This window comes from Oenanthe melanoleuca, chromosome Z (genome assembly GCF_029582105.1).
Source record: "Oenanthe melanoleuca isolate GR-GAL-2019-014 chromosome Z, OMel1.0, whole genome shotgun sequence".
NCBI lineage: Eukaryota > Metazoa > Chordata > Aves > Passeriformes > Muscicapidae > Oenanthe > Oenanthe melanoleuca.
The window spans coordinates 6,409,929-6,421,428 of NC_079362.1; the positions used below are offsets into that span (position 1 = coordinate 6,409,929).

At 37.7% G+C, this 11,500-nt stretch overlaps 1 protein-coding gene across 1 annotated transcript in view; it reads left to right on the forward strand.

Annotated features, from left to right (window-relative positions):
* The window catches only part of HAPLN1 (hyaluronan and proteoglycan link protein 1), a 38,983-nt gene extending 27,882 nt beyond the window's left edge, over window positions 1-11,101 (forward strand). Inside the window, exon 5 of the mRNA XM_056513922.1 lies at window positions 8,924-11,101. Coding sequence (XP_056369897.1) covers window positions 8,924-9,213 — 290 coding nt within the window. The 3' untranslated portion in view covers window positions 9,214-11,101. The remainder of the gene's footprint in view (window positions 1-8,923) is intronic.
* Window positions 11,102-11,500: the final 399 nt, after the last annotated feature.

Here is an 11,500-nt window from a genome sequence, read left to right on the forward strand (position 1 = left end):
AGGATGCTTGCTGTGAATGTTCAGTCTTCTTCAGTATCCTACTTGTGGATAATTCCTACACAGCTTTGCACATGTTTGGCTTGCAGCCCACTAAGACCATGAAGCATGGCCTTTTTTATTTAAAATACAGATTGCTTATCCACAGTGAAGCAGCTTTGTCCTACAGAACAGCAAAAAATAAACATAAGCCTTGGTTTCAGATGTGCTCCAGTGCTGAGTCTGCCCCACCCTTCACAGGAAAAGACCCACTCAAAAAAAAAAAACCCAACTCCCTCCTCAAAAAAAAAAGAAAACCCCACCACAAAACAAAAACACACAAGAATAAAACCTCCACCAAAAAAAAAAAAAAAAAAAAAAATCCAAAAAACCCCCAAACTTCAACAGAAAAACCCAAACACATCCTCAAGCCAACAGTGTTACATTAGGTCCAAAGTGATCTGAAACAAAAGTTTGGCTGACTTTTTTATCTTACTGCTTCATCCCATTAAATTCTGGCTCAAATTTTCTTGCTTCATTTATCCAAAAGTGGAATCCTGTATGAACTCATCTCTTCTGTACAGATTTAACCCTGTACTCTAGAAATGTCACCAAGGTACAAATTAATCAAGCAAAAATAATTAAAACGTGATAGCTGCACTTTTCCTAATGCTTGCAGAGTAAAACCTTTCAACTACTGCTCACTGATCATCCCTTTACACATCAGAAGCTGAACAGCATCTCTTAAGGAACAAAGATAATTTCTGGGAAAGAAAGAACTAATAATAAGTACTGACTAAGATAAATATTGTCTGTGTAGTGATAGAAGGAGAGAGAAAGAGGGAGAAGGAGAAAGGAGAGGTGAGGATTAGGTAGGAGAGCAATTAGAGACAAGACACTGACATGAATCTCAGCCTTGAGGAATCTTCAAACTGACCTGGAGACAGAACATTACACAACAGTGGTGGGGAGAGACAGAGAAAAAGAGAAAGAGAGGTGTATATATAGAGATTTAGAGATATAGAGCTATAGATATATTGATATATTGACATGTAGATATACAGATATAGATTATATAAATATAGAGATAGAGATATATGTTATATATTACAGATATAGATATATAGATAGATGGTATAGATAGAAACATAGATATAGATATAGATATAGATATAGATATAGATATAGATATAGATATAGATATAGATATAGATATAGATATAGATATAGATATAGATAGATAGATAGATAGATAGATATAGATATATATGTAGATAGATACAGCTGATATAGATATAGATTAGATATAGATAGATATAGATTAGATATAGATATAGATAGATATAGATATAGATATAGATATAGATATAGATATAGATATAGATATAGATATAGATAGATATATAGATGATAGATAGATAGATAGATAAATAAATAGATAGATAGATATTCCCTAAAACTCAGTGTCAAATATCTCCCATGAAACCAGCTGAAAATCCAAATTTCTGCCTCTCTCAGCTTCCATTCCCTTAACTCCACCTTTTCCTCACGAGTCCCTGCTGCCTTCTCCACCATTCCTTGTCCCAACCTCACCTCCATATCCACAAATAACCCAGCCACTCTGCCAGCTCCCTGTTTCCAGTGCAGAGTTTTGGGTAAGCCTGTTCAGTGGCATGTGTTAGCCCTCTCACTGCAGAGGGAAAAGGTTATAATAGGTTAGAATTACACGTTTTGCCACAACTGCCAAAGATAGTGGCTGCAGGGGAAAAAAAAAAAAAAAGAAAAAAAAAATTTAATTTAATTAAAAAAAAAAAAGAAAAAGAAAAATAAAAGAGCCATTTCTGCAAGACCCAATATTGATTCTCTCAGCTCAGGAACAGCCAAGGAAAATGAGAGGTGGTTAAGGTGGTTAGGACACAGTGCATTCCCAGTGGCTGCTGGAGTCTCCTGATAGTAGGAAACAGAGGAGCCTTCAACTTTATGTAATGGAAGATGGGAAAATGCCAGGGGCCACAGGAGCAGGGACGCATAAGGAGAGTTTAAAAAAAAATCAGTTGAGGGAGTTTCTATTTTAAAAAAAAGTTGAGTGAGCTTTATATACCTTCTAAATGGTTTCTCTAAAGGGAAAATATTCCCCAAATACATTATGATCTCAGAGATCATTAAAAGAACAGTTCAATTTCAAATAATTCAGCTGTAAAAGCAAAAAATCTTGGTCTGAAATACATGCAAAGCTTGGTTTTTTTACCTGAAGAAGAAAGGTAAAAGACATGGTATTTATCCATTAGGTGAAAAAATGAAACTGTAGTCATCAGTGCAGTGAATTCAAATCCAGGTTCTATGTTTTCACTCTGGAATTATTGGATCCCAGCTGTGATGACCAGGATACACAAAAAATAATGGTTAAAAATGACAGGTTTATACCATCAGCAAAATAAAAATTTGCATGTTTTTCTTTTTCTGTTACCTGCACAGGGAAATAATTTGAGCAAAAGTGCAACATCAACTAATCTTGTTACTTCATGAAATTACCCTCTGTGATGCTTTTTCATAGACTAAGGCAAATACAATACTTACACATTTTGTTCTGCCTGTGTAGCTGATTTATACTCAAATCTTTCTGTTGGTTCATGCAAGACTTGTTCATGTTTTGTATCCAGGAACATGAAATCACTTCATACCCTTTATATCTAATAGTACCAACAAGGTACCAGTTTATAAGAATAAGTAGAGATGTGCTTCATAAAACAAAGCAAAGAGTAACACCAGCCTGATGCTACCATCAAAAAAATCCATCAAAATGTTGTGAAATAACAAAATGTTTTCTGGCAATATGTTTCCCAATCTGTTTTTACATTCCTTGTGCTGATAAAGGCTATTGAAAATTAATGCACACAGGCAGACAGTGTCTAACTTAGATTTGGAAATTCCACATTGGAATTTCCTGGTGCCTGAGGGCTCATCTTAGGAAATCTGGGGGTTCCTGCCCTGTTTGGAGGCACAACCTGACGTGTTCCAAATCTTTTCCAGGGCTGCAGATCACCCCAGTTTCTCTCCTTGCCTCCTCCCAAGGAATGGGGATGCTCCTCTCCCATACAATCTCCCCAGATGATCAATTTGAGGAATTAAATGCAGATTTATCCTTTTTTTACAATCTTCCCCACAGAGACTGATAGCCATAAACCAAGGAATGTATAGTGGAAGAGCTGGGTGGTTACTCTTTATTTATTTTCAAAGGTCTTCTGAAGGACAGCAGCACTTTTTCTTTTTGAAGGAAAATCCATCAGAATCTTTCACACTGAAAAGTGCTAAAAGAGCTAAATGTAAATATATTTATCAATTCCTCTATAATTAATAATTTTCAACGAAAATAAAACCAGGTACATCTTGCATTATACTTTCTCCTCATTAACATACATTTTGTTATATACTTTGTCCACAGAACCATAGTGCATAATTGATCTTTCATCAGCCCTAGGAGAATCAAGTAAAAACCTTGTTTTAACAAAGTTAAGAACACAAAGAATGGATTTCAGAGAGCATTTTAAAAGCACAGCTGTGAGCCACCTGTTTATTACAGCAGTGCATGTGACAAGCCAACCACATCTGCCATTTAAATGGGAGAAAGCTGTGGAAAGTCCTGTCTGAATAATGCTGAGTGTTCATCTGAACATTTCAGTGTATTTTATCCCTGGGAACATGTAGCAACTGTTCCAAAAACAGAAATTAAACCCAAAATAAAATTACACAGCCTTTATTAGGAGTCGTTGCTTCTGAGTCACCGGCATTGGTATGTTTAAAAAAAAAAAAATTCTCACATATTTAATTCAAACTCAGCCATTTGAGAGGATCACTGGATGTCAAAATATTTACCAGTCTTAAATATCTCTCTCCTTTTTTTTTTAAGAGAGACTTACTAATAAACCTCTCAATTTAGCACTAAGCTTGAAGAAATGTCCAAGTGTGATTCATCCCCCAAACTCCCAGTCTCAAGGGTGTGGGGTATTTAGGTCAGTGGCTGGAGTTTTCCTCTTTAAGTTGTTCTGTTACACACAAAATCTTAAAATAGCTGTTATAGATGGGGTCTGAGCAGGTTTGCCCCATGGTTTGGGTGTGAGGAGTCAAATCAGGCTCAGTCAAATCCTCTGCAGAAGTGACTCAGCCACCAGACATTAATGAGAGAGGGACAATAAACTCCTCCCTCTCCTTCCACATCAATTAATGAATTCTGAGATTGAGCAGTTAGGAACCCTTCCCAACTATTATCAGGGGGGATAAAAAAACCCTTCAAATCTGTAGGGTGTTTATTAATGGAATTCTATGTAATCAGACATTCTGGATACATATTGCACCTCTGTGGGGTTTGCTATTAAATTTCTCCTGTTTGAGGAAGGAGCAGAGTATAAGAGTTTTTAGAATTGATGTCATATGTCAAAAGCCTGACCCTCCTGCAAATCAATAGGAAATTACATCCACTGACATATGGTTTGGAGAGGAGCTCATAAACTAGGTGAAGTTTACACACTATCAGTCCAAACCCCTGTTCCCCAAAATCAAAAATCCTGTTTGCTTTGGGGAAACCTCTTGGTAGTGTATCAACAGGATCCCATTTAGTAAACATTCTCTTTAGCAGCACGTTGTAAATGCTCTCAACTTGCAGAAACAGAGTTTTTAGAAGTGTTTTACAAAGGGTTGATTACCTGTTCTCAACAGTTTTCTGTGGGAATTCTGTAGATTCTGACTCTGACAGCAACAAAATTTTTAAAAGTTTCTTCTCCACCACAGCTGCAATGTAAATGCCTCCTTTTAAATTGTTCTTTCCTTGATATACTATAGAAATACATATATATATATATATATATATACATATATATATATATATATATATATATATATATATATATATATATAATAAATAAAACAAATAAAGGTTATTTATACAATAACCTTTAGACAGGGTTAATTCAATTACCTTTATATTGCCATCTGACCTGAGTTTCCTTCATTTAGAAGAAGAAATCCTGTTTGATTTTTACAGGAATCTGAAGCTGACACAGCTGTTTGCTTGCTCACCACTTTTTCTTCACCAAGAAAGTAATCTCATACTAAGCAGAGTTCTGTGTATCTCCCTGATTTTTGTGAGGCAGAAAATGAATATTGTTCTGGAGTACATTCTTAATTGAACAGTAAAGAGTGTGCTCTGGAATTAGAAGGTGCCCCACAAGAATAAAGTGCTTTCCTTTTTTCAGCTAACTCTCCTTTTCAGGAACAGGCAGATTGAAAAGTTGTGAATTTACTTAGAAATTATTGAATGCCTTCAAAGAAACACGATTCTTCTGCAGTCCACTTGGCTGCCAAATCAGTGATGATAAATAACCCCAAATATAATGAATGAAATTCTTACAAAGAATGTTTGTTGCCTTGATAAATTGAGTCAATATTAATATTATTGCTGTGTATGGATTAGTAGGGGAGACTTTGCTTTTTGGGCTTTATTTTCTGGCATATATTTTCATTACCTTGAGACAGGGAACATTTTTCTTAGCAGCACTATCAGTTCAGTCTTGTGTTGTGGAGAGGATATTCCCTTTGATGATTAAAGAGAAACAGAGCTGCAGAACTGCTGGTGAAGACTTACAACAGACATAATTTTGCTCTACCACAGGCTCAAACTCTCCTCCTGAGAAGCTGTTTGATACCTTGGCTTTCTCATTAAACAAAAATTTTTTTTGCTTGTATTTAATCAGAAACAAGGTCACCACCTTGTCAGACAGCAAAAGAGCATGTGTTACCTGCAGCTGCCCTCTCCTAAATGCTATCACTGAATATAAATTCAGGTGGAGATGCTATGCTTTGATATTAGCAGAATTAAATAAAATAGATATAGCATTGCCTTTTTTTTTTTTTTTTCCTGTTCAGCTAGTCTGTTTTCTATACCTGAGTTGGTTTTTGAGCAAGTTTTTTTTTTCTTTCCTCACCATACAAAAAAAAAAAAATCACTATTTATTTATTATCCTCCAGCTGGCACAGACCTAAATTAACCACTGTTTCACATGATACTTCAACATAACATCTCAATTTTTTCTCAAAAGCCAGTGTTATAGTATTGTTGCCTGAAATCAAAGCAGAAAGAAAACCCTTGCCACAGTATTAAAATGGTAAGATAAAAAAAGCAGTTCCTTATTGGAAGCTTCCAGGTATATCCATAGTCATGGGCTATGAGCACACTGATATCAAATTTCTCCAATTTTTATGAGGTTGATTGATTAGGATATCTTAGGATTTATTAGGATTGGAAGAGGTACATCCAATAGGAGATTCAGCTGCCCCTTGGGTTGGTGCAAGGGTTTCTATCCCCCCAATTCCTGTTATTACTTCTTGTAGGTCCTCTACTTGAAAATAAAACCAAAGAGCATTTCAGGAATGTGTTAGAAGGTCAGCTTATTACTCTAAAATCTGAAAGAAACAGTGGGAAAAATACCAGGAGCTACATAACTGTGTGTACACAGAGCTGTGGATGTATGAAAAGTACATTAATAGTAAAAATCTTTAGGCAACACTGTTGAGGTTCATAGAATCATCTGAATGGTGGCTGTAGTCAGGTGGGGGTTGGTCTCTTTTTCCAGGCAACAGCTGACAGAAGGAGAGAAAGAAAATTTAGGTTGGATGTTAAGAACGTTTTTGTGGAAAGAGTGATAAAATGCTGGAGTTGTCTGCCTGGGGAGCTGGTGGAGTCACCATCCCTGGATGTCTTTAAAAAAAGACTGAATGTGGCACTTGGTGCCATGGTTTAGTTGAGGTGTTAGGGCTGGGTTGGACTCAATGATCTTGAAGGTGTCTTTGTGTTTTATCTTCTTTTTGCCAGGGTCGGGATTAAATGTGCGAGACAGTATTTCTTGTTCAGATTCAGCTGTTTATTAATTCTTATCCATGTTACAGTGAGTTCTACAGCACCTCAATCTAACCAGCTAAAAATGGAGCCCTATCTGTCTCTTTACAAGGCCTTTTAAGGATAAACTGTCTAATTAAGAACGAACACCTAAATTATTTTTGCTTTTAATCCAATAACCAACCACCCATGACCCACAATGCAGATTTTTCTATCCAATTAAACAAGATCACATAGACCCATGAAGAAGAAGGTGTAAAAAAAGATTAGGCCTCTCCCCTTAAACCTCCATCTTGCTTTCTACCTATTACTATATTCTAAACCTTAAACTCCAAGTTTTCCACCATGTGATATTACACATTTCTGTTTAAACTACACACCCATGATCCCAGTTCTATTCTTGCCTGGAAGGGATAACCTGGAACAGAGACTAGACAAAGTAAGAGGAATAAAATAGGTATTTATTGAAAGGATTCAGCTTGGGCAGTGCAAGAGCCTGGCCAGGGCTACACCCAAATCAAATCCAAGATGGATCCTGGTGACAAGTTTTACACTTTTATAAGTTTTGGTTCATCTACACATTGGAGTCAATTATCCAAGCACAGCCCCAGGCTGTGAATTCTCATTCCCCTGGCTTTCCCTCTTTTCCTTGCTGTTGTTTCTGCTTTTTGAGTACTGGGTGTCCTTGATTCTCTAGCTAGAAAGAAATTATTTTGTCACTACTCTGTGAAGTAACACCTAATATAAAGTTTCTGATTTACACACTAAGCAGCAGAGATTCTGAAAAATATAACAGCTAAAACCCAAGGCATCACTATAATTCAATTTTGGAAGCTTTCTCCGCAGCCTCAGGTCAAAAGCAGTATTCTCTTGGGGGTCAGTTCTTGTAAGCACAAAAAAAAAAAAAAAAAAAAAAAAAAAAAGCCTAAAATTTGAAAGCCTAAAATTCTCAGTGGCCAGGGTTCCAACAGCATCTTCCAACCTGGTGATTCCGTGATTCTGTGATTTAAGGCTGGAAAAGCTGGCACTTCTTATGCCCAATCTTCACACCTCTAACTCCTCCTTCCTCCTCCCCATCCCAGGTCGTTTCTACTGCCTGGTTCCAACAGTGTCTTCCAATCTGGTAACTCTGTGATTCTGTGATTCCAGGATTTAAGATGGTGACGTTGGCACAGCTAACGCCCAACCTTCATACCTCTAACTCCTCCTTCCTCCTCCCCATCCCAGGTCGCTTCTGCTACCTGGTTCCAACAGCATCTTCCAACCTGGTAACTGTGATTCTATGATCCCGGGATTTAAGATGGTGAAGTTGGCACTGCTAACTCCCAACCTTCACATTTCTAACTCCTTCTCCTTCCCAGGTCGTTTCTACTACTGATTCCAACAGCATCTTCCAACCTGGTGATTCTGTGATTCTGTGATCCCAGGATTTAAGACTGGAAAAGTTGGCACCGCAAACACCCAACCTTCACACCTCTAACAACTCCTGCCTCTTCGTTCCCAGGTCGTTTCTACTACCTGGTTCCAACAGAGTCTTCCAACCTGGTAATTCTGTGACCCCAGGATTTAAAACTGGAAAAGCTGGTACCGCTAAAGCCCAACCTTCACACCTCTAACTCCTTCTTCCCATCCCAGGTCATTTTTACTCTCTGGTTCCAACATTATCTTCCAACCTGGTAATTCTGTGATTCTGTGATCCCAGGATTTAAGACTGGAAAAGCTGACACTGCAAACGCCCAACCTTCACACCTCTAACTCCTCCTTCCTCCCCTTCCTAGGTCGCTTCTACTACCTAGTTCCAACAGAGTCTTCCAACCTGGCAACTCTGTGATTCTGTGACCCGAGGATTTAAGTCTGGAAAAGCTGGTACCACTAACGCCCAAATTTCATGCCTCTAACTCCTCCTTCCTCTTCATTCCCAGGTCGCTTCTACTGCCTTATTCCAACAGAGTCTTCCAACCTGGTGATTCTGTGACCCCAGGATTTAAGTCTGGAAAAGCTGGTACCGCTAACACCCAAATTTCACGCCTCTAACTCCTCCTTCCTCTTCGCCCCCAGGTCGCTTCTACTACCTGATCCACCCCACCAAGCTGACCTACGACGAGGCCGTGCAGGCGTGCCTGAAGGACGGCTCCCAGATCGCCAAGGTGGGGCAGATCTTCGCCGCCTGGAAGCTGCTGGGCTACGACCGGTGCGACGCGGGCTGGCTGGCGGACGGCAGCGTGCGCTACCCCATCTCGCGGCCGCGCAAGCGCTGCAGCCCCAGCGAGGCCGCCGTGCGCTTCGTCGGCTTCCCCGACAAGAAGCACAAGCTCTACGGCGTCTACTGCTTCAGGGCCTACAACTGAGGGGCTTCACCTAGAGCGTGAAAGTTGTTTTGTTTTTTGTTTTTTGTTTTTTTTTTTAATTTTTTTAAATGCGTCTTTTTTTTTTTTTTTTTGTCTTCTTTTTGTTCTTTTTTTGCGTTACGAACTCACGCAAGCTACCAAAACTGTGATAAACCTCTTTTACTTACTGTAAAGAGTAATTTTCATAGAAAACCTCTTTTACTTACTGTAAAGAGTCATTTCCATAGACACTCCCTCCCCGCAAACCCATCGGTTTGTTTTTTTTTTGTTTTAGTGGTTTTGGGTTTTTTTTTTTTTCTTTTATTTGTGAAAATATCGTTCCACAGATGTTTTAAATTAATATAATTTAATGGGAGCTCTAGGTAAGAAACTTTTAGATTCAAATTCTTTAAGCTATGTCATCCCAAAAAAAAAAAATTATAATTTTCATGAATGGGGCATGCAATAGAGCTTGACAATTGCTAGGGCACAATTATGGAGTGTAAGGCTACTCAAAGCAGAAGCTTTTAAAAGCACAGATTTTACATATTTGTAGCAGTTTGAGAAACACTGCAAATTGATTATGACAGGAATTTTAAAATAAAACAATCTTTTTGTTAAAGGGGATCAGTGAGGTTTCTGAAAGAAATCTCACAACAATATATGTTAGCAAATAACTGTTTTCACTGGTTCACATGGGAGCAACAAAGAGTTTAATAAAAGCAGCTGAAACGGTCCACAAAAATAGGACTAGTTTTACAGTTTCAAACCTTGCCTTTCTGAAAAATAAGCTCATGGTCCCATGCATAGGAAAAAGCACAATTAGTTCTCTTGAACATTTCAATTGTGTTTTTGTTGTGTATAAATCATTGAGTGAATAATTAACAAACAAGGAAACTCTTGTTTTCTTCTTATCTCCAATTTAAGATGCCTGAGAAGTGTTGTATTACCTTTGAGTAGCTTTACTGAGCTATTTTTAAACTCTTAAAGGCCATTTGCTAAGCAGCATAATAGCATCTACTCAGGGCAGTTGTATAAATGAACTGCTGGACAGAGAAATTGTAAACTTTAGCAGCTTGATTTTACATTAGCCTTTGAAATGTTATTGTCTTAATTAAAGAACGTTACAATATTTAATATTTCTTAGCTATTTACACATCACATGAAATAAAAATAAGAAAAAAAAATATTTAAAGTGGTGAAGTCTAAGCAAAGACTATTAGACAAAATCTGAAACCAGCCATTGAGTTTTAGAAGAGAAAAAGAAAAAAAAAACATAACACTTCATTTCCTTTCATCTTACTTGTATCTAAAAAGTACATCTGTTTTTTAAACTATCAGTGAAATAATATAGTATCGCTAGCCCTGAATTATTTAGTTAGTCCTCCTTAGAGTTAACAGAAAATAAAGCTATTGAAATACTTATTTTCACTGAATCTGCAGTGGTCTAGGTGGAAGATGTTTACCTAAATCTGCCAGTGTCAGAGAAAAACACTCACTGTGCATGGTGCCTAGGATTTTCAGAGCTGCCTAAAGCACTAGGTCCTCCCTAAATACCAGTTGGAGGGAATTTGGGATTTCTAATGCAAACTCACTTTGGATGCAGCAATTCTTGGTGCTCATCTTCAGATACCTTAATGCAACCAGTTTTTCAGAGAGCAGGTGCTCGAGGCTTTCTGAAAATTTACTCCACTTATGGTGTCTCACTCAAGCTGGATATCCAAAAAAAAAAAAAAGGCAGAGAGGCCATTGATTAAAAATATCTTGGTCTTGGGTAATCTCTTCAGTGGTTTTTGGTGTTCTCTATCCAGTATTGGTTCTACCACTTAAAAATGGAGAACTCTTTTTTCCTACTCTACGCTTGCTGACTATGAAGAACTCAGAGGACCAACATTTGTATTTAAGCAAAGTTTTGTAGCTACCCACTGTTTCCATAATTTAAATGAGGTGTAGTGGTATTTATCCAGCTAGGACACAAGCTGTATGCTTTCATGGATGGTTTGGTGTAGCTATTTTCCCTTGGATGTGAGTAAATAAATCTCTTTCCCAGAGTGGTTGTAGTCCTGTTTTAAGACTCTGTGAGCAAATGAGGAGCAAGATATGGAAAGGGGCCATAGAGTTAAGATGTATTTTACTGGAGTTCATTCTCATTGAGCTCAGAAGCAAATTTCCATCCTTCTGGGGATAGTTGCATCCTCTGTGGATATCTGTTCATATTTTACAGATGGAGCAATCTCAGTGCCAAACCCCTTTTTTTTTTTTAATCCACTAGGAATTGGATTTTCTCTAAATGGTATCCCTTAGCTAT